This window comes from Astatotilapia calliptera, chromosome 11 (genome assembly GCF_900246225.1).
Source record: "Astatotilapia calliptera chromosome 11, fAstCal1.2, whole genome shotgun sequence".
Lineage (NCBI taxonomy): Eukaryota > Metazoa > Chordata > Actinopteri > Cichliformes > Cichlidae > Astatotilapia > Astatotilapia calliptera.
The window spans coordinates 20,018,570-20,042,759 of record NC_039312.1 but is presented as its reverse complement, the minus strand read 5'-3'; the positions used below and the strand labels follow the sequence as shown (position 1 = coordinate 20,042,759).

The window sequence follows — 24,190 nt, the reverse complement described above, 5'->3', positions numbered from 1 at the left end:
CCCTCCTGCAGAGAGAGCCCCTGAGGAGAGGAAAGCTCCTGCAAGATGTGACAATCTTCCCCACCAGTTGAAGAGCCCCCCAGGTGGCTCGATGCACCGGCGGCACCCTGCTCCAGGGCTGGGCCCCCATGCACCCACCCACCCACCTCCAAGAACATTCTCACGCAGCTGTGCCCATGAACAAAAGACTCTCCAGCCCACCCACAACACATAATCCAAATGACTAAATTACAGTTTCCTGCTGTTCTTATCACTCAAGTTATGTGAGGCAGACTATGAAGCTACTAATCCCACAAAAAGCCAGTGTGTACATGCTGCATGCCAACTACAAAGTATACACTCAAGTCTTTAACTGATGTGTATAGAGGAAAAATTATAAAAAGAACAAATGTGTTATCATCCCGATACTCATAGAACTAAATGCACATTCTTCCCCCCAAGAACAAGAATCATTGATCCAAACAGGACAGGGAGGCCATGAAAGATGGGACCAAATGGTGCAGATGGAACAGATGCTCAGCATTCTTGCCGCTGCTTTTTGATCTGTGGCCACCTCACGCTCCTTTTCCTGACTTAATAAATCCTTTGTTTTGAGTCCTCAAACCAACCTATAAGCACTCACATCTACTAAACCAGTAAGTCAGTGTAATACCTGGCAAAATAATTCTCGAGCTTACCCATATGAAACTTCAGAATTCCCACAACTTTATCTTCCATTAAGGAAAATAACTCTTCTCTTTCACCAAATCACTCATTTGTCCGTTTTCCAGAGTAATTATGGTCAAATAGCTACTGCAGACATTCTTGGTGCTGTTTTGATAACTACTGAACACATACTCAACTCAAATTTCCTGGAACATGTCATTAAAGCTCGCTAATCGTAGACTCATGACCCCAAATCTGCTCCTCTTTGGGCAACTAGATGTCTCCCTTCCACAGGCAGGGAAAACAGATTCACATGTTATCATTTGCAAAAGACAGAGACATACCCAGACTGATAATGTTTATTTCTTAGATGCTTTACTACATTTGAAAAACCCATCTGCTTTCCAAGACTTGGGAGTGGGACTTCATCCAGTCAGTCAAAGTTATTTCTGTGGCACATTTAAAACAACAGCTGCCGACCAAAGCGCAACAAAAATAATCAAATGACATAAAAACATAGGACAAGATGGCAGAATTTAAGAAAGAAAAGATAAAATGAGAAAACCCGAGTAAGAAATAACACGAATCAAAGTAATCATTATTCATTCTGGTTTAACAGCCAGCTGATGTGAGCTGATAAGCGTCAGAGTCGGTGTCTATCTGACAGTTTTCTGTTTTGAAGTCTTCGAGTTCGAGTTTCCATTTTGGTTCTTTAGTTATTCCCCTGTGTGGAGATTTTCGTGTTTGTTACATTTTTAGTGTCCTGCTTGTTCCTCTTAAACCTTTGTTTTGGTAATACTTGAGTTTTAAGTTTTGTGTGTTATGAGGTTTTTTTGTAATATTCTTGTGTTTGGATTTCTGTCTTTGACTTTGTGTTTTTTCTGTATCGTGTTTCAGTGTGAGTTCACATCTCTGTGTTTAGTAGTTACCTTTTGGTTATTTCAGGTTACTCCCCCCACGGGACTGTCTACACCTGTATCTCATTTGCTCAGCTATTTCCACTTCCCTCATTACCCACTTTGTGTGAATAGTCCAGCTTTCCCCTCGGCCTTTGTTGCAGCATCCTCTCCATGTAAGTATTTTTTTGGGGGGGTCTTTTAGGTTTTTATTATAATGTTACAGTTGTGAGTGGACAAGTAAGTAAGCATGCGCATCTTTGCTATAATTAATGCTGCCTTTATGTTTAATGGTAAACTAGTGTTTTGATTTACAGTAGTTAGGACCAAATATTCCTATTTCCCATGACCTCGAGTCATGTGTACCACTCATCTGTAATAGTGAAATAACTTGGTGGAAACTGGAAATTCCTTTAAGGTAATAAACTACTAAACCACTCTCCTTCCGCTTACTAAAATCCAGCCACACAGTCAGTTTTCTTACAAACATCTAAGCAAAAGGAAGAAGAGTGGAAATGGTATTTAAGCAAAGGCAAAAATGACCCTTTTATTCTTTTGTTCTGCATAACAGAATATTTAAAGAAACCAAAGACCACTACATACAAGAGCAGTTTAGAGAGTTTTGTTGCCCAAACCTGCATGCAGGAGATGATGAAAGAAAATGTGAGCAGCTTTGATCGGAGCTGTCTTTAACATAAAATCTGTTTGCTGGGTTAATTACATCCCACGGATTTAGAAGCTTTTAATTTGCTTCCTCTCTAACTTGGCTAGCAACCGTTGTGTGCGTGTGTCGATGTGTGACAACCTCAAAAAACCTTTCCACAGACCACTGGTAGTCACCCACAATGACTAATATTTCCTCTGTTTTGCTGCAGCTGCAAATTTACCGAAATTTGCTGGAGACAACTTATTTGGATGTTTTTCAGTATATTCGCTATAGAGCTTTGACTGCAACAAATAAACTTTGGTGTTTGACTTGATAGGGATTTCCCTATAATTCGGTTAATTTTTCTTCCTTGTCTCAGCCTTGCATAAATATTTATGGTGATTTCACAAGCAGTCAAATAAAGTGAAACATCTGCTTGGTGTCACAGCTTCAGCAGTTTATTAGAAGGTTTACAGCAAATTATCTTGAGGGAAATGCCAGCTGTTCCAGGGACAGAGATGATTACATACAGACATACTTAATGCAGAAACATCTCGACATTTCTCATTCACCCGCCGCTCTATTCAAAGATATGTAGAGAAAACAAAACAAGTTCATCTGGGGAAAAGAAGGAAGAGTTAGCACACACGGGACGAGATTTCTACTTTACACGCTTGCACCTTTTTGTATTATCTCTACACTTAATGCAACAGCTCACACAATATAAAAGCATGTGAGGATTCATTTAAAGGGAACCATTTCAGTGGTACTGCTGCCCTTGTAGTATTTATTGGTCAGTCTATGACAGACACCAGCCTGAGGAGGAGAAACTTCTCTGGAGACATACAGACGCAAAGAGGCAAGTTTTTAATTTAGTATTCAGCATCTAAATGACACTTTCCGCTCTTCATGGCTGGCGGGTGTGACTGAAGCTGCTGATGTGAAGAGACAAGATGATTGACTTTCTCAGCTTCCAGGTGCATTAAGCCAGTGTTGCATTAAATACTCCTGAGGGCAAAAACAACCGAGAAGAAACAGGAACAGGATGTAATTTGTGCAAGCTAGCATGCACAGGCTCAACAGGGCATTGCATGATCCTTAAGGAGCATTGCAAAACTTAAACCCTATTATGAGTATGGAAGCTAAAGACAAAGTGGATTTCTGTTTTTAGACCAACATCTGTAGTTGCATATGGTTGCTTTTAGTGCTTGATATTGTTGTTTGTCTTGCAAAGTTTGTTGAAAGCACATTGGTTGGCTTTAGCTTTAACTTATATAGCGCAAATTTTATTTATTTTTTGACAAAGTCAAGCAAGAAACCTCTTGAAATCACTACAAGGTGAAGATACAAACTTTATAAAGTCACATTTGAATCCCTCTGAAGTTTGGTGTTTTCTGCTTGAAAGACAGACTTTCTGTGGACTAACACTTAAAAGTTCGAACTAATGATGAACAGTGGCCTGCCTTTTTGAATTTGTATGTCTGAAAGACACCGTGACACACAGAAGCTACAACTGGACAGAATCACAACAGCACAACCTGAGAGAAAATGAAGCTCTTACTCCACCGACAATGTGCTCTCGAAGAACATCAAAATATGTTTCTCTGGCATCATCAAAATAATTTTAAGCTATCAAAAAAAAAAAAAAAAAAATTCTTCTTGACATCATCTAACAAAGAAAAGCTCTGCTGGAAGTCATATAACACTTAACACACGCTACAATTATTGTGTGTTTTTTATTATTAGAAAAATAGAATCTGCCAGAAAGTAATGAGACTCAAACTAATAGGAGTCTCTGTACGTTGGTGCGCGACTGTTTTTGCATATTCCCGTAGATCATCAGTGAGTGGTCCCCGGCAGAAGCTCTGCCTCTGATGCGAACAGCTCCTTGTAGAGCGGAGGAAACAGAGAGTGAGCTGTGAGCGGGTACCGCTGACTAAACCAGTGAAGCTTCTCCATGTGCAGACTGCACAGCGAGCGCAACACCCCCATCTTCTGGTACAGCTGCAGGGAGGACACACACATTTAGCCGTCAGCTTTCTACAGCAGCGAGGAAAGCCTGCGATCTTACGCGTACTCACAGATATGAAACATGGAGCATACAAGCCTTTTAGTGTTTGAACACCCAGGTGACTGATATTTACCTTGTGAATCAAACTTTCTTGATTGTCTCGGTGCAAAATGTGTGTCAGTCCCGACTCCACGCTTCTTTGAACTCTTTGAACTTTGCTCCTGTCCTCCAGACACGGACGATCTGAACACAAAGATGTTTTATGAAAGAAGGATTGAGTTTTTTTCAGGTTGCTCCCTTTAAAGGTGAAAAACATAACAAAAATCATAAAGTAAAGCATTTTGCAGAACAGGCTAGACAGCATTACTTGCTGCATGGAAGTTAAGTCCCTGGCAGCAGGCTGATGCTCTCAGCAGTGAACTTTAGTCAATTTTGGCAGGCAAAAATAGCAGGGTTGAAATCATAAAAGAGTTTTTTAACAAATACATTCAGAAGTTTGTTTCAATTCTATACTTTAGACATATAATGACATTAAAATCTTCAGCGGAACCCATAAAGCACAGCAGTAAAAATAAGGACTGAAGCGATGAGGTGATAGGATCCAGATATTTATCACGCCCTTATTCTGAATGTCCATTGTTAAAATATTCTCTTTGATTCCTTTTAATTTCAGTTTAAAATTCACGCAACAACAACGAGACAGGAAAGGACTTCATTCAAAGGCCAGAAACATTGTCGCACCTTCCCAACAACACCTAAGAACACTTTTTGGAAAGTGTTCTTTGTCTTTCTTGTTTTTTCCTTTTCTGTGTCTTTTCCTTCATTCATCAGTTCATCCTCATTCACTGCGGCCTATTAACTGAACTATGTCTCTTCACGGCCACTAGGGGGCAGAAAGGTTAACTTAATGGGACAGAATGAATTAAAATTACACAAGACAAAATGGAAAAGAGGCAAACTGGATAAGACACAGACACAAAACATATCTGTCATCTATATTTGGGCAGTAATATGATAAACCTACAAGATTTATTCATGCACATCTGACAGTAAGGTCAAGCTTATTCATCTATGACATCCATCCACCCATTTTTGTAACTGCATTTCCAGTTCAAGGTACTTATGACACTAACTCATAGACGCCATTGCCAATTAAGCCTAACAGTCATGTCTTTGAGAAGAAGTCAGAGTATCAAGACAAAGTCCCCACAGGCACAGGGAGAACGCCAAATGAACACATAAAGGCCGAACCCAAGACCGCACCATGTGCCGCCATCATGGAGGACGAGAAAAGAAAAGACCGCTTCCTTCCTGATGTGCTTAAAATGAACGCAGTACGAGTGAGACAGACCGAGCTGGGCTTACCTGCGTTGATGAGCACCAGGGCACTGAAGAGAGCAATCTGTTGCTCAGTCAGCTTTAGGGCACACATGCCATGTGCGAAGTCAAATACTGCTGCGATTAAATCACCACAAGCTGCAAGACAAGAAACCACTGAGCATTGATAAGTTATGGTGTTTAGATAGACGGTTTCACACCTTCAGATAAATCCTCACCCAAAGATTTGAAGACCTCAGTTCCAGCAAACTTCCCATCAAAGAACACAGTGTTGTTCTCTGTGTTAAAGAACCGGCTCATTCTGACCAGAACCACCTCCATGGAGCCTGAAAAGAGTAGGAAGGCAGGTCAGAAGAGAGTAAGATCAAACCTGTTCAGTTATATATATTGTGTTTTAAGCACATCCTTCTAGAAAAGGGAAAATCACCAGTCTTTAAAAGGGCGATCTGGTCGTTCTGGCTCAGCATACGGAAACCCGGGATGTGTTTTGCAAACTCCACCACGAACTGGACGGCATCAGTAAGTCGGATAGCGCAGTGCTGCCACATCTCATCTACTGACTGGGAAAGAGAGTCAGACAGAAGCTCAGTTTGCTTCGCTCAGTTTGTTTCTCATTAATCCTTTTCTTTCACCATAGATTGTTTAAAATGGGCTCTAAAGGGCAAAACATTTCACTCGTCTCACAAAAACTCATCCTCAGTGTCCCAACAATTCAGTCTGCTGCTCAAGTTTCTGTATTTTATCACTCAATTTACCCTGCTGTTTTCTCTCTGATCAACTGAAAAAAAAGATCAAAGAAAGAAGAGGAGGGGGAAGCGATGAAAGACGTTTTCTCAGTTTCCTGTTTGATTCATCAAACAAAACTAGCCTCAGACGTAAAGCATGTGAAATGACATGTTTTGTTTTGAGACTGTCTGAGTAAGCTCACACACATGAAGGAGAAATCGCAAAATTAAAAAATAAAAAATAAAAATGAAGAGAAAACAGTGCACATACTTTGCTCTGGTATGCTTGGATCTCCTCTCTGCTGAAGAGTTTCCACCTGAGAGCTTGGAGCTCTTCCACTCTGTACTGACTGGTCTCTCTGTGGGAACGCACAATGCTGGCACACAGTTCATCTAAAAAAAGAAGAAGACGCACTTATGAATACTATAAATATGAGAAAATTACATGTTTAGTTTGGCTCACTGTGCTCATTTGCTCACCTATGTTTCGCAGGGAGTGAGGATACAGGCTGTATGGATCCTCCAGACCACTATAAGGATGAATCCCCATCATATCATGAGACGACTGCCTGGAGTCAAATCCTTGCATAAAGAACAGAGAAGAGAGACAAATAAGTAACAAAGAAAGGAGGATTCGTCCTGCATGGTGAAGTTCCCACATCTGAGCCTCACCTCTTATATCAGCATGACCGGCGTTGTCTCCCCTCCCTTGGGATCTTGAGGTGGGAGAGATCCCAGAGGTGCGGTAGATCATAGCAGGCACCTGTGAGTCGTTCGGGGAGCACATCAGGTAAGGGTGAATATCAGCGGCGTAGGTCAACAGTTCGGCATCTCCGCTGTATGAGTAGGTCGGGGCCATGGGCTGAAGAAGCTGGGGGGAGCGGTCCTGGCGGTTCTTGGTGGGGTAGGACAACACGGTCTGGGCGTCTCCCTGAAGCTGCTGTTGCTGCTGCTGCCGGTGCCTTTCCACTTCAGCGATCAGAGAGTCGCGGCTGACGCTTGGACATCCGTCCAAACTTCACCGCTGGAAATAAACAATCAACAAATGACTAAGCAGCTGCTGCGAATTAACAGTAAATAGATTTGTCTGCCTGTCAGTGCATGTGTGCTTTCTCTCACCATCTCTGCTCATGCCCTGGGCCAGGCACTTCTGTAGACGGCAGTGCTGGCAGCGGTTGCGGCTGGCCCGGTCGATCTGGCAGTTACTTTGCCTGGAGCAGGAGTAAGATACGGTAGGCAGCTGGCTGCGCCGGAAAAATCCCTGAGGGATTAGAAGAGTCAAACAAAAGCTCAATTTTTGACTGGGAAATAGTGATTTTTGAGTTACACATAAAAGTCAGAAGAGAAACATTTTTATTTGCTCTTGTTAATGAGCAGAAATGTTCTCTGGTGGCCAAAATATTTTATTATCATCTGACAAGTTCTAAATTAAATCAGTATAACTCATATTTCCTGTAATCTGTCAGGTATAAGTGATACAAAATATCTAAAATAAGCTAAAACTTGCTATTCAACAGTCCAACTGTAATAGTGAAAGGTTAGTGAGAAACTGGGACTGCTGTGGAGGGCCGCACCGATAAGATTACCTCCGTTTGCTCAACAGTTTTTTGGTGCGGCCCTGCACAACAGTCCCAGATTTTTTTTCCTATTGGGAAAATTTATTGGTCACCAATTGTCAAAGGAATTCTTCTAGGAACTAGAGTATTGGGAAATATCGACTTGCTTTCTTGTAGAAAAACAGATGAAATGTTCATTGATTGAAACCAGTTAGCCTGCTAGCAAGAACTTCAAAAATAAAAGCACCTGGATGAGAAAAGTAACTCTGTAGATTCACATGGCTAAATTTTCAAGACACTTTTTAATGAGTTAAACATAAAACATGAATACATATTAAATTATTACGCTTAAGAGACACTGATAACTAGATTTGTTTTATGCTAACATAGCTAAGTGTTTCCTGTTTCCTGCACATTGCTTGACAAATTATTTAAACCAAGTGTTATAAAAACAAAAATGTATTAGAAATTTTAAAAAGCTCAAATGACTGAATTCATGATTTTATATCCAAATGTGGCGCGGCACACTGAAAGTCAGAAGTTAATCAAGAGTAATGTTCAACTGCTAAAACGAATCTTTCTGTTTAGGAAGTTAAAAACTGTAATTTGACATCTTCATCACAAAATAAGAACATGCATTTCCTTTCTGCTTATTTGTAATAAAGGTCATTTTAAAATTCATGGATGACAACATTCATTATATTTTTGCATTAAAAATATAATTTTGATCAAAGAGCTTGCACATACTGATGGATGAATCATTACAGAAATATAAAAACGGATTTTTTTGTAAATTACAGACATTGTTAATTTAAGGCAGCTATGGCATAAACCTTAAAGGCTTCTGGCTGTAGGTTCATAATGAGTGGAGTGATATGAGGTCAGGATCAGAATGATGTGGAAATGAGGTTGTTGTGGCCCATCTCACCTTGCAGCCCTCACAAGTGATGACTCCATAATGAACTCCAGAGGACTTATCACCACAGATTTTACATGGGATAACTTCAATCTGGGCTGAACAAACACAGAAGGAGAGAAAAAGTTTGTTAAATCCAAACTTTAACTTTATAGAAAATAAAATACAGTTCTTAAATGCAGCACTTTTTACGTTTGATCAGTGTAGTTTAACGTGACCTTTGTTGCTCTAATGTCAGCTCAATAGTTCAGACTTTGTATATGCACACACATCTACAGTACAGATGGAAACAAAACAAAACAAAATAGCAGAATAAATGAGTCTGTTATTAATATTAAAAGCAAGCATTTTTAATCATTCCTTTATAACATTTGCAGCACAGAGCTCATCGCAGTGTAAGTAAAACTATACCAACTGTCATTCTAATGACACTGCACATTTTTATCTAAACAATTCAACTGCAAAGTGATTCCCACAACTTTTGCTTTATTCTGTACTTTCCCTTAAGCATCTATCAGTTGTTGTGTGACCATAGTAGACCAAAGGTATTTTCCTCTGAAGCACCTCTTGCCTTAATAATAATGAACAAAATACCTTCAAATGCAATAAGCCGAGAGACTTCTGAGGACATGGAATATTTGCAAATGGAGAAAAGCGGCGAATATGAAGGTGTCAACCTCAGAGTGCTTTCAAGTGGTTGCGTGACTTCTCTTTCACTCTGACTTTCCTGCTTTCATGTCATTTCTTTCTTTGTGAATCCTTCTCTATCTCGCTCATAAAGGACATCGCTGCCAGTAATGCGCTCTCCTTCATCACTGCCAGTAATGGCCATCCCCTCTCACCTCCCCCCATGCCACTGCACTGTGAAATTCTCACACCCCCCCAGTCTTTTGATTAGTGGCGATTTCTGTCACAATCAGATGTCATTTGATTCATTAAAAAAGATGAATTGTATCACGGATCCTTGACAAAAATATTTTTGAGAAGCTCATGAGGAAGTGGGCTTTTTTTCTTTCGCATTATGCCGTGTGGTGATGCAGAGGCATTTCCAGCCTCAAATAACCTAAAATAATGCAGGCGGCTATCTCTTCCCGCCATCGTCTCTCATTAGAAAGTGTGACTGCATTCTTCGAGACAAGCTCTTATAGCTGCAACTTGACAATATACGGGAGTATTTACGTTTCCGTGCATAACTGTGTCAGATTTGTTTTCACGAGTGTGTGTTAGTGTGTCAGTGTGTGCCCTCTTTATTTGGTGCCACAGGGATCACTAGAAGGTTTCTGAGAACAGCCAGTCTGAGATAAAATAAATATAGACACAGAGCAAAGGCATTTACAATCGAGCTGAAAATAATAGAGCCACAAATCTGATAAGACTGCAGCTTCTACTAATGGAACTGTCTGATTAACCTCATGATTGACCATGATAAGAATATTTCACCAGTTTAACTCTGATGCTTAACATTTCACATTAATCTGTCCCTTTAAATTAACCATTAAGCTTGACCAGCAGCCTTTCGCCGCCAGCTGAATATCACATGTAAAAAAAAAAAGAACGAAGAAAAGAGACCGAGCTATGACTAAAATTGTGTTCCTGTTGGTAGTGCTGGATAGTCAGAGAGAACATCAGTGGTCTCTGCTTTTTTAGTTATTTCAGTTCTGATTGTCAACCTCAAACAACAGGAAATCCACCGTGGCCCACAAGCTTTTCGCTGTTCACACATGCAATCTCACACATGCAATCTCACACTCAAACTCATGGCAATCACGCACACCGCTCCTCCAACAGCTTTCCATGTAGTCGTACCTGCGCTCACCTTAAATGAGCCCAACACAACTGTGACATCTTTATTGGTGCCACACAGAAACAAGAATCAATCTGCCTTTAAAAGCCCGACTGCCAAACAGAAATAAACGCCAGGCAGCCACCGAACAGCCCTCTATCAGCAGATTATAGCCATTTTTGTCTCACCTGGTTATCTCCAGCCACAGGCACAGACCAATCAAACCCAGCATCTCCTGGTGTGCGTGCTTGCATGGTTGTATGGTTGTGTGAGATAGAGTGATAAAAATACTGCGCTACCATTATTTCTTCCATTTGTGTCTTTTTCCGTCACGAGCGATTGCGTCTGGTGCGCATTGTAGCTAAACACAGCGCTTGATTTACAAATACATGTTTGTTAAATAGAAAAATGCCAAAATGCTGTCATAACTGGCAACAGTGAAACAACAGCAAGGCCTTTGGGTGCAATAGTAACCTTTTTCAGTTTGATCTGTTTAAGCTCCAGTGACTCTCAATGGCCTTATTAAAAACTAGATGACTGTCTTCATCTTTTTCTTTTGATCATTCCCTTTAGGGGTCGCTACAACAGATGCTAATACAGAATTAAACTATAGTTATTTTGCCTTTTGTCCTGTCTCCTTCTCTTCTTTTCTTTGCCATCACCCTTCACCAGTCGCTGCAGATGGCTGCGCCTGCCTGATCTTGGCCCTGCCGGAGGTTTCTTCCTGTTAAAAGGGAGTTTTTCCTTCCCGCCTTCAACAAGTGCTTGCTCACACGGGGGTTTTGTGATTATCTGGGTTTCTCTCTAATGGTTTTTGGTCTTTGCCTTGCAATATAAAGCGGTTTGAGGCAACTGTTGTTGGGAATCTGCGCTACTGAATAAGATTTTACAAATACACGTACGTTAAAAAGAAAACTGCTAAAATGCTGTCACAACTGGCAACAGTGAAGCAACCACAAGGCCTTTGGGTGCAACAGTAACCTTTTTCAGTTTGATCTGACTTTTAATTTTTTTTGGCATTTTGTTTTTTTATTTATCAGTGCTGTTAGCGATTCTTTACATTCTCCAGCTGTAAAAACACGGCGCAGCCAATAGACCCAATAAAAAAATAAATGTTTTAATACCTAGTCTTTGTCTATCACCTAGCACCCTAAACACATAAATGTCATGACCTGAGTCCTCCTAGTTGTGGAGTCCAAATTTTTTAAAATAAAAGTAATTAGCAGTGTTTAATATGTAACCGAAGTTTAGTCAGAATTAAACTGGTACTATTTGCTTTACTTTTACTGTTTTTGCAGCGGGTATGGTGTTATTTCTTTCATTATATTTTGTGAGTGTAGGTTTCCTTTTCTTTTCATTTGATTAATGTGCGCAAACACAGAAGAACTCAAAGCGCAGTTCTTCTATTTTAAAGTAGGCCTCAGCAGGCGAGTAGATGTTTTCTTCCTCCATTTCAGATTTGTTCTGTTTTAGTGGCAATAAAACACATTGAAAAATGAGTCATTCTAGTCATTGAAGGCTTTATAGTTCATAACTGCAACATAAACATGACAGTATGCTAATGACAATGCAAAGCTTAAGTGCTAGACAGTTATAAATTCCCACTGCACAGTAATCACATGCAGTAATGCTAATAAACTCATATTGATAGAGACTTTTAAACATGTTTCTGCAGTCCACACAGATTTTTCCACTCAAAAAAGTCTCTTTTGATAGTCATGGCTGCCAACACCTTACGTAAGCAATCACAACCTACAAGTGACGACATACAGTGCGAAACTAATCCTATACCAACCACTTAATGATTGAGGAACAATGAAATGAGATCATTTACACAAAAACCGTTCGCCTGAAAAGTTATTCAAAACTGCCTGACACATGCTGTTGGCAAGTGTAGGGGTTTAAGTACACTAGTGGTGGAGATATTTTGATTTGTCAGTACAAACAACAGCGTGCCACCTCCCACGCTTCCGCACACAGTGCACTGTACACCTAAATGCCGCCACACAGAGATGATCTGATGATCTTTAAAACAGTATTGAGATCTTTCACTGAGAACTTAAATGACAAAGCAGGATTGCTGTCAAAGTAAAAAAAAATCATATATTAAATATAATAATATAATATATAGGCTTTCATTTAGAGCTGTAAGCAGAGATGACGTTGTAATGGCTTTTCAGTGAAATTTGGATAATAAATATCAGTCATTAAGGAAAATAATAATGGTGCAAGCATTAAATCTCTTTTTAGGGAAACTGAAAAAGCAAAAAAAAAAATAATAATGATGAGGTTAAATGTGCTGAAATTAATAAACCCTCAAACATTTACAAAGCTATAAAGCAAACTGCAAAATGAGGAACGTTTTCAAAATCATTTAGAAAAAATAAAAAGGATTAAGAAAAGTTCAAGGACAGTTTTTTATTCCTGGATTTCAAATCAAAAAAAGATTAATTAGTCCTCTCACAACGTTTAAGTCAAACTGAGCACAAGTGTGTGTGTGTGTGTGTGTGTGTGTGTGTGTGTGTGTGTGTGTGTGTGTGTGTGTGTGTGTGTGTGTGTGTGTGAATACTGATGCAAACCAGCACCAGTTTTATGATGGGATCAGAACACCTGTGATATAAAATTGTTCTAAAAGAGGGACAATGGGGATTAGCCCCTCGACTCTTAGTTCCCTTTAGTCAGCACTCATGAGTCAGACTACAACCACCATCAATCGAGGCCTTTCTTCTGAACTGAGCTCTCACCTGTAAAGGTTTTCAATCACGACGCTGTGACACAGACAGAGAAACGGACTCGTAAAGTCAAAACACTAACGGCACCGCTGTCACTGCAGGTATTTAAAAAGACTTTTTGACAGGGGTTTATCGTGGAAACTCACGTCCTTTTTCACATCGCCGCTATCAGCAAACTAGTACATCGGACTGCCCCAAATCTCTGAACTCGGCCTTCAGTTTGACCTCACAAAGACGCCAGTTCTGAGACCGTGTCTCTCACGGTTGTGACGCTATGGGCAAAGAATCCCATTTTACCATGATGATACGTACAGGCAGACAGACTCACGGGTGAAAACTGTACCAGCTCCACTGTTGCAGCGTTTAACCAGACACTTTCTTCTCTGTGCCTGAAATTACCTTGTCAGCAGCTTGTTCTATGAACTGTAAACGGACAAAAAAAACCTCAATCTTTCCTCTGACGGAAGCTTACCTTTGAGACATACGCAAGCAAAAGTGCAAACAAGCTTTGTATACAGACTGCATCCACAAACAAACACACTTGCACAGACTCTTTATCCTCATACAGCACATTAACACTCAGCACAGGAGGGCTGTACCTAATGTAGGATCATTTTTTGAGTTTACAACACCAGTGAAGACAAATTCTTTAACCGCTTACTTTAATATGACTCATGGCGAATTAAATTCAATTTTATTTGTACTGTTATTATCTCTAATACATAAAAACACACTTAATGATTTTAATTTAAGGTCGTCCTGAAGTAAAATTTGAGACTTTTGGAACTTTAGCTTAAAACCACTATTTTTCTGCTGCATTTAAAACTATTTTTAAATGACAAAAAAAAAGCAGATTGTCACAGCTTTTTATTTTTAAACAAATAACTGCATGTGTAGTACTGCATTTAAATACATTAGATAAAAGATGAATGTTTTGCTACACATCATACCATACAATACTTTGCAGCGCAAATCCAAACAAATAACAATAAAAAGTCAGGTTACTTTTTTTTCCATTAAAAGAAACCAAGAGTTACAAGAAAACACAAAATAAGCAGCAACTGAATAAAATTAATTTTAAAAAAGGGGAAATAAAGTAAAACCTAGTGCCAGAGAGCGGTTTAATAAGAAGCATTTCACGTCAGCTTTTTTGGACTAAACATTTTCACTCAGAAATAGTTCACTGCTAATGTATTTTTAGGTTTCAGAGCCAGACTGTGGTCGTTTAATAAATGCAAGAACTCCTTCGCTGAGTTTCATTAATTTGCAATAACAAAAAACAGATGGAAAAACCTACTGAGAGATGATTATCTGAGGAATTTTTCAAAGCAGATCTGAACACCAATTAGCATCAGATTTCACATATTTGACTTTGAAGTTGCTCTTGAATTCGGAGGTGTCTGAAAGAGGTAATGTTTTGACAGTAGCAAAGGGTATGAATCAGCTCGACTTGTGTATTTCATTTACCAAATTTTGGGGGGGAATGTGTCACCTGCCATTTTCATGTCTGCTTTGATCTGTAGCCAACTGCTTCTGCTGCTTTGGAAGTGCTTTTGCAGGCTTCTGCACCCAGAGGAACAAGGAAATCCTTTCTGATAAAGAAACTGTGTAACAATCTACACAGGAATCCCCCCAAACACAGCAACAAAGCCATCTCAAGTGCGCCTGATGGAATCAAGTGTGTAACACCAGAGATAATTCATTGTCTCCCAGCTGTGGTCATAACACAAATATATTTAGTTAGTTATTTTTCATCAGAGGCTGCTCTCGTTTTGTTCACACAGGCAGTATCCACAGCACAGCTGCAGGGCAGAGATATGCTGCATCTAGCCGCCATCTAAAAAGCAGCTGCGCATCTGTGTATGCGTGTTTGTGCTTGCGTGTGCTGGTGTGTCTATAAGTGTTTGCAAGTTGCAACGGCAAAAGTGTGTACGCAGCAAAAACAAATTAATCAATTTTCATTGTTCCCTTTGCCTTTTCTCCCTTGTCACCTCTTTGTGTATTTTGTCCATTTTTATTCAGGTAATCTGGGACTTATTTGTGTGAGAAATCATTTTCAGTATCACACTTTTAGCATTTCCTCTGCATCCTGTACGTGCTTGGAGTCGGTCCATTTAAAAGCAACGCACTGCGGTAGTGAAACATCCTGTTTTCCGCACTCAAGTGCAAGACTATGATGATTGATTATGATATATATATAATATATATATGTGTGTGTGTGTGTGTGTGTGTGTGTGTGTGTGTGTGTGTGTGTGTGTGTGTGTGTGTGTGTGTGTGTATGATTTTAAAAATAAATAAAAACTCAACATCTTAAATATTATATTATAACCTGGTCACACTGATCTTCCACCAATCACTGGCTTCATTAAAAGAATTACTTACAATGGAAACTTGACTTGACAAAAGGTGTTACTACAATGTTATGAATGGGTATTATTTCCAGAAATATACATTTTTATACAACCTTTTCACTCTACAGAATTAGCCTAGCCTGAGGTATACTGTATATGTGGGAGTATCAGAGGGCAGAAATATCTGAGACATGATTCAAATCTTAAAATCATCAAAGAGAGCTCAAAATTGAGTCATATTGCCAAACCGTAAAACTGAAACACATCAATCACTGTGAAGGTACTCAAAATTCAGCCAATGGAGGGACTCAAAACAGATTAGATAATCTTTACTCGCTGAAAACCATAAGCACAGGAACACACGTGTGTGTTTTCATGCTTTCTACAATGCTGCTAAAAACATCCGTCGGTGGGATTCAATAAAACTTGTAAAGCTGTAAAATTCTAGTTAGCACACGAGAAAAAATTGTGAAATATAAAGGCACTTGAAACTTGAGCGGCGTTTTCCTGTTCAACGAAGTATTACACCAGAAACTAAAGTGCAAACCTGAACAAAAAGCTTAATGACACACCCTGAGAAAGTTGATGTGTTTGAAGCCACAGGTGTCTGAGTCTGCATGAAAGCACAGATATTTCAGGGTGACTTGGTGAAGGTTTAAAAAGACACAGCTACTTTTAACCAAAAGGTGACGTTATTATCAAACGATACCGATTTCGTGCACCATCAGAGGCATCAGTCGCAACGTTACCTTATAATCGTAAAGTTTGAAATATGGGAGGCTTGGAGAAAAACGTCATCAAAAAGCACGTAACTGATTTAATTGATAAAAAATATCTTTGATTGAAGTGCCCACACACACACACACACACACGCTGAAGAGCTTCATCCCTACCTCGCATCATCCTCACTCCTCCACTTGTGTCAGACGTTTGTCCCACTTTCACAAACTCACTTGTCCTCTCACTTTGTCTAAGAATAGTCTTTCTTTTGACACACACTCGTTTTTTTGGAACCACCTATATCTTTTAATCTTGCTCCTTTTTTTGTTCGTCCTTTATCAAGCTGGGTCGGGTGCTCACTGCAGCTTCAGCATACATATTCAGACTTTTGAGTGTCAGTCACCGCCTCACCTTCCTTGTTTGCGTGTGCATGATTGTGTGTGTGTGTGTGTGTGTGTGTGAGAGAGAGAGAGAGAGAGAGAGATCAAGACAAAGAAGGGGGGACCGTCCCCTGCCCTGTCGTTTTTCTCAAGGTACTTTTTCTTTATACCTTTGTTGTTATCCTTCACCCCCTCACTCTGTATCATATGTCAAAAAATGCTTTATAATGTCTGGCACCTTTGAGACTGTCCATGAGAGAGTTTAAGTCAAACCAGCAGACAGGAATCACTGGAGATGAACTTAAAAAAAATATGTAAGTCACACAAACTTACATTTCTGTTATTGGGAAACTCAGTTTGGAGATTTCAGATATTTTCAAATAATGCATATATATATGTATATGAGAGAGAGAAAATCATTTTAAAGAATTATTTATTCTCCATGTAGCATATTTACACACTTGATTCAGGTTATCTGAGTTTAGCTTACAGATCTCCTCCACTGAAAATGCTCCAAGTAAAATCTACATATTTATCATTTTCATACAATTAGCAATTAGGTTTCAAAAGTACAGTGAGTTAAACATTACCTTAATTAATTATTATGCTGCATGTGTTCAATGTTAAGTTTGCATTTTATTAAAAATTGTTCGGATGATGTAGCTAAAAAAAAAGGTACGTATTTTGAGATCTGTTATTTTTTTATGTGAGCTCTTCAACTTAACTGAAAAATGTATTTCAGACTATTTTATGTCTTCAGTGCTGTGTTTAAGTAAACACTTGCAGCTGCAATCCACCACAGCTTCTTCATTCTCCACTCATATTTCCCTCCACTTCCATCCCGCCACACAGAACCACAGAAGACCCCCAAACGTTGCCCTTCCTTTCTTGTCTTCTCTGGTTTTGGGTACGTGTGATGAATGAAAACCATTATTATTTAGTCTCAGTTGGTTTATCATCACGCCACCTAATATGAAGGTCGGTGGTGTGTTACACACAGCACCTTCACTCTCGATAACATACACAGGTGTGCTAAAGTTGTGGCAGAAGGTGTTAAACCAAAAAAGTTAAAAAAAGACGAGATGTTATCGCTTTCATCTGCATTCAGATGCCAAAGTGGTTGGTATTTTCATCACTGTTTGTCTGCGAGTGTGTTTGTGCGAGGGGGGTAGCACAGGTGCGACACGCCGCGCGCCGAGTGTGTCACTAATGGCCCCGTCCCCGTCGACACTACTGTGTGTATGTGTGTTTTGCTGTACAGGTGCATGCTGCATGTTCACTAACTATGAAGTTAACCACATTGCATGCACAAATATCTAGCACAAACACAAGCAAAGTTATTACTGCACACACACACACACAAATGTAGACAACTTACTCAAATGACTCTTCTTGGACACGGCACCTCCTAAAGGGAGGAAAAAGGGTAGTTAGTGGATTCAAACTAAACAACTTTGTGAGTCTATGCTTTGTACGAGCATCCTAAAGCGCATTTTAGTGAAAGAAACTCAACCTGCTGTATACTCATATGAATACATGGTGGGCGTTACACAGTGGCATCTAAGCTTCATATTGAATCCAGGAGTAAACATTTACCAATAGAGTTTTCCATCTCTTTGAATTGAAAATGTGATAGCCACTGGAAAATAAATTAGGCATCGGATTTACTTCATTTTTGAGATAAATGTTGTACAGTATAACATTTTAAGAAAAAAAGAGTTACAAATGACAGCTAACCCCATCACAAAAGTTAGATGAGACAATCTTTGATTGCTCGATGAATACCTTTGATACCTTAACTTATTGTTACCTTTACATCTGCTACTAAAAAAAGAAGTGATCATGTTTAGAGTGCGGTATCTCTACTTTTACTTAAGCGAACAATTTAAATACCACTGAAACCTACACAGGAGCTATTCGTAGTGCAATGAATGGATTACAAAAGCACGTTTGACATTCAAATACATATCATACTCACCAATCATAATCAAATATCCAAATGAGCATGTTACTACTGTAACAACAAGTAAAATCCTGACTTTCAAATAGACTGAAATGAGAGGGAAAGTAAAACCGGCATAAAATTACACTGTAGCCATTGTCAGCTCCTAAATGGCAGTTTGATACGGGGTTTGCAGTATGCAGCACTTTCTTTGGCTTCTTTTCTAGTGTACAATAGCATGTGGACAGATAAGAAGCCTCAGTGAGAGCGGAGAGGCTAAATTAGAGGATTCCTATTTACACTAGTGTGGGTCTATGATATGTTTGTGTGGTGTTTCAGCGCACGCACACACAGGACATAAAGGTAGAGGAAGGTGGGTGTCTGTGAAGCAATAGGTCCTCTTTCTTGTCTGCCTTTGTGACCGCAATTGTGAGAAAGTCTGAAGTGCAGCTAGAGCGACTAAGGGTCAGTTCTTAAGCAGGGGGTTTACTGCTGTGGGTGTATGTATACGCATGTGTGTGAGGGTATGTGTGCGTTTTCTCTGTGTATTTGCGTGTGAGAGGCTGTGTGTGTTAGACAGAGGTTTGAATGCAGGGCAGATAAGTATCAATGGAAGACGTAGAGCTAGCCGGTCTTTGTCTGGCGCCAGATCAGGCCCTTTGTGGTTTCCTCTGTTTTCCTACCCTCATCAAATCAGTTTTGCTTCATAAGCAGAATATATGGAATGAAAGCGCAGCAGTGCACGCACGGAAAATGAAAAGAAAATTTCAACACTCACAGAGCAACTGTTTTAAAGGTGATCGATTAAGAAAAGGCTGATTAATTACACACAAAAAATCAGCTACATTTATTAGAGCATCATTTCCAAATGAGGACGGCCTGAATTTTTTTCAGTGTTTTTTACATTAGTGTTACATCAATGCTTTCCCCTGCGTTCCTTGAATAGTCATTTACAGAAACGCACATCAGCTTCTCGCCTTACGGAGACGATTTTAAGGCCGACTAATCTGATTTTAAAAAATAAATAAAATGCTGAACCCCGATACGCTGATCGAAAATGAGCGAGAATTGACGCCAACTATTTGCACCGCTGTTATTCCTGAAATGTGTCACCAATGGTATTAAATGCCTAAAATATTGCTGCAGCAGAATTAAATAAACATGCGGTCGATGGCACCTGTGAAAACTAAATGTGACACAGCATGTACATATTTAGCAAGGCACACCTGTTAGCCAGGCCATGAACCATCTACACACACCCAAAAGTGACAGCGGAGGCACAAAAATCAACACCACCCATCAGGCAAAATCTCACTCTCTGCACTGACATCTAAGCTCACTGCTGAAGTGACAGTTGCTGTGTTACATAACAGCACCGAAGACCACTGAACCCAGAGAGGAGGCGACGATTTTGTCTGAATAGAAACCACGACCCATCTAGCACAGAAAACATACAAAACATGTGAACATCCAAGACCGGTGCCAAATACAGTAAACAAGATTAAAAAAGGGCTTTTTAAAAATTAGGTTTAGGTAGAATGCTTAATCAGTAAGCAAAAGAAAAGCATACATTTGAGAAGAAGATTACTAAAACAAGTAAAAAAATTACAACATATAGTACCATAACAACTATAAAATATGAAAAGGAATATATGCTAGATGCTGAAACAAAAAGAAATATGTACAAATCAAGTTAAAAGCAAGTCTGATTTGGATGGTTAAGCTGTTCGCCAGGTTTCAAGAAGAATGTGCCAACACGTGCAGTTCCTCTAAAATCTTAAACCCAAAACATCTACACAGCTGAAAATTTTAGGACAGTCGTGTAGTACACCGTAAGTAATTCACCACAAGTCTGTAAATAAATGTCGCTGCCAATTTGGTGAAGCAAACCTTTGCAGGAGTTTAAGAAAAGTAAGGTATAGAGTGACAAAAAAAGGAGTAGCACTCACAGTGTCACAAATTGTGGATAATCTCTCTGTAAAAAGAGTCATCTGAACATGTTGGCTTCAAAGAGTTTCTGAAAACATCAGTAGGATGGCTGCAAGGCTAGTGTTCTTTTAGAACAGAAAGTATTTCTTGACTTGTCTGCATTGATTTCCAAGAAAATAGCAGACGGCTGAAGAAGGCCAGATGCATTTTGGTTAAAAGAATAATATACTGTCATTGCTGTGAAGACAGTTTTTGGTTCAGAAATGGCTGCAGAATGATTTACGGTGAAATTAATCGGACCTACAATAGGTCCCTGGGGAACACCACAAATGGGCGTTTATTGGATAATGAACAGGAGATTGTTTTGTTTTGTTTTTCTCTTTTCCTATACTGTACAGACAGGAGAAAAAACCCCAAATGTGGAGCAAGACTAAAACTACTGCTTGAGAAAAGTGAGTGACGCCCACAACAGCCGCTAAAACCAAGACTCTCATCAAGTCAAGAAGAGCCGTCTCAGCAGTACGGAAACTAAATATGAAAATAAAACAGTGCAACCACACTCTAGTTTAACCTGAATAAAGCATCAGCTCCAGGGCCAGATGCATTAGGTATCCTGCACATAATGTTCAAGCTTCAGCTGTGCATCATTTTAACAAATTTACCCCAAACGTTGTCATTTTTACACTAAATTCTGCACGACATGACTTTAACTTACCCAAGGCAAGCTATCTCCAAAGGAAACCACTCTGGAATTATTTGTTTGTATTGTCACTTGCAAATAAAAACCAGAAGAAGAAGAAGAAGAACAGAAGGACATAAAACTTTTAAGAGCCATTTCAGTGTCCCTGTTGATACTGGCATTTCTTTTTTCACTTTTAATCTTACCCTATTTTCCTCCCTTGATTACCATTGACACTTTGCAACATAAACAAAACCCATTTTAAATTATAATTGTGCATCTATAATACATCTATAATGGACACTAAATTGTGCCTGTTTCCTCTCTGACCTGCCTGCTGGTCGCTTTCTTTCTAATGGTTACATAATACTATTAAATCACTAATGGTTCCAAATTAAAACTGTTGGCATTGCGGTCTAAAGGTAATCTAGGGTAACCAGCAAATTGTTTATGTTATGTTTCTGGGGGAGTTTAGGGGGGTAGATAAAAGTATCAATCTGTCAATGTTAGTGGCAAATATCGAAAAACTTAAGTCAAGAAAACCAAAAACTATATCAGCAGTGTGGTGAAATTTTCAAAGGTAAAATACAAAGTTCAGGACTTTGAATGTAAACTGTTGCTGCTATGATCCTCCTACATTTACTGGAGAAAAGGGGACAGGCCTCATTATTGTTTCACCTCTTTAGAAATAAGAACCTATTTATTTGCTTTGCCTCTTACATGCATTAAATGGAGGCACACACATACACACACAAATACATTTTGCAGCACTTCAGACAAGCTGTGTTGCTATCCTGTAGGAAAGGTGTGCTATGGGTTTCTGTGACAGAGAGACAGTCTTATCTCCAGTCACTGCCAATAGTTTGATTATGGCCTGGGAGAGGCTTTGAACAGAAAGGCATTGGCCAGTAATAGAGGCAAAAATTAGAGCTAATTCCCATGGATTACTCCGGCTTACTGCCATTCTTACACACTCACAGCACCTTAACCATACCCCAGTTAAAGGGATGAGGAGGTTTACTAGGGTAAAGATGGATGAGAGTGAAGGGGGAGAAGTTAAGAGTGAACAGAGAGGGAGAGATAGGGAGTCAGCTGGTGCACTAGAGGCCAACAGGATGAGATAAAAGTGAGGAGGAAAGGAGGGGATGGGAGTGAGTGGGCACACAAAGGCATGCTGGGAAATAAGCGAGGGACATGAGGGCATAAAATGTCAAGGCACACTGTTTAGTGAGCTGAAACTAGTCAAACAAATTGTATTTTTCTTGCTGTGACTTTAAAGTTCAGTTTTCCTGCACCTGCCACAGTGTAAATGTAACCTGGAGAGGGAAAATCTCACCTCTCTTGATGGGGGTGTCAGCGGAGGGCACGTCGGGCTCTTCATATTCCATAACTCTCCTGTCAAAACACCAGTAGGTGGGCCTGCACACACTCTCCCCTCACTCACTCGCTCTCTCACTCACGCACTCTGGCGCACACAAACCACAAAGTCCTGTAAGGTCAGTCAGTTTTCAAATCTATCTGCTGACACTGCAGTGCTCAGAAAGAAACGAAGCAAAACTCGAGACTCATACTACCTGTTGGTCGCTCTAGCGCCCAGGCCGGCGCAGGCATTTGAAAACGTGCACTGCCATCTCGCCTCCTTCAAGAGTCTTCACAGTGGCTCCCCAAAATCGGCAGTCATCTTCCTTGGCTTCTTTCTTTCTCTCTCTCTGTGTGTCAGGGTCCCTTATTCAACAGCACTCCTCCTCTTGTGTGGTTGTTTTTGAAATAATCCCGTTCCCCCCTGTGGCAGCAGCAGTGCGGAGAGTGCAGCTGGACCGGCCGGCCGCGCGCCCGCCACCCCCCTCCCCTTGCGCTCACAGTGCGCCCTAGCCGTCCCAGGCTGGAGAGAGTTATGTCACCGGCTCTTACGTAATAGCACCGGATCGGGTTTTGCTTTGAAGTGCTCGGTTGAGAAATATAATCCCATGTTGCTGCCACAAATTTCCGCCACACCAATCGAGAAAATAAAATGCACGGTGGAGACGTTAGATTTCAGTCTGTATGGAAATGGAACATCCTTAAATTAAAAATCCCTTTTCGTGGGTTGGTGTCATTTTTGTTAGAATTACTCGTAGGGCCCTGCCCATACAGTATGGCATACACGGAGGGGTTATTTTATGCCCCATTTTAACACGGGTGGGAGGACAAAAAGAAAACGATGAATAATCGATACGTCTTCTCGGTTTACATCATTGTGGTAAATCCTCTAAGACATGGCTCGTACAGTGGTTGCAGACATGGTGCAGACACATGCATGTCAGGAGGGAAACAGACTGTAACCGAGTGCATTTACTCAAGTAGCCTGTAGCAGACAACTCATATGAACCCGGGCTGCAAAATCTTATCTTGATTTAATGTTTGCCACGTGATAGTGACACTTTTCATTCTTCGTAAGGACGTATTTCTTTCACGACAACAATGTTTTTAAACGTCAATAAAAAAAATCTTAGTATGTCCTTAGATCAGCATGTCTTTGAGCAGTCAATTATAATTTGTTCTAACTACTTTAACAACTAAGTTGAACTACTATGTACACAACAACTGAGCTGCTAATTATTAATATTATTAATAATATTAATTATCAAAATAAATAAATAAATAATTGTGTGTCAAACTACTAATCATTTGTTCAGCTATATTTTAAAATCATTTTACTACAAAAATTAACTCGCAATAATAAATCATAATCCTCATAATCCAACACTCACTCAAAACACTGGAGTTCATCTAAATCACCAAGAATCACTTCAGGGTCTTATCAAGTCCTTTCACTTTTACCAGCATTTACAGATTACAAGTCTCAAAGGCTGTTAGGGTTAAAGTTCCTGTGTTTAAAGTTGACTCTGATTCTGATTCTTTTATGCTAAAAGTACTTAAAAAAAAATAATTCAGAGGTGCA

The 24,190-nt window shown here is 39.8% G+C and overlaps 1 protein-coding gene across 1 annotated transcript; it reads right to left on the bottom strand.

Annotated features, from left to right (window-relative positions):
* Positions 1–2,623: 2,623 nt before the first annotated feature.
* On the bottom strand, positions 2,624–22,738 carry LOC113031716 (nuclear receptor ROR-alpha). Its single transcript, XM_075410386.1, is given in 13 exon segments — positions 2,624–4,191; positions 4,332–4,441; positions 5,564–5,674; positions 5,755–5,862; positions 5,964–6,096; positions 6,533–6,654; positions 6,742–6,843; positions 6,934–7,252; positions 7,254–7,285; positions 7,381–7,522; positions 8,746–8,831; positions 18,078–18,107; positions 22,586–22,738. Coding segments are annotated over 13 exon segments (1,512 nt in total). The 5' UTR covers positions 22,638–22,738; the 3' UTR covers positions 2,624–4,026.
* Positions 22,739–24,190: the final 1,452 nt, after the last annotated feature.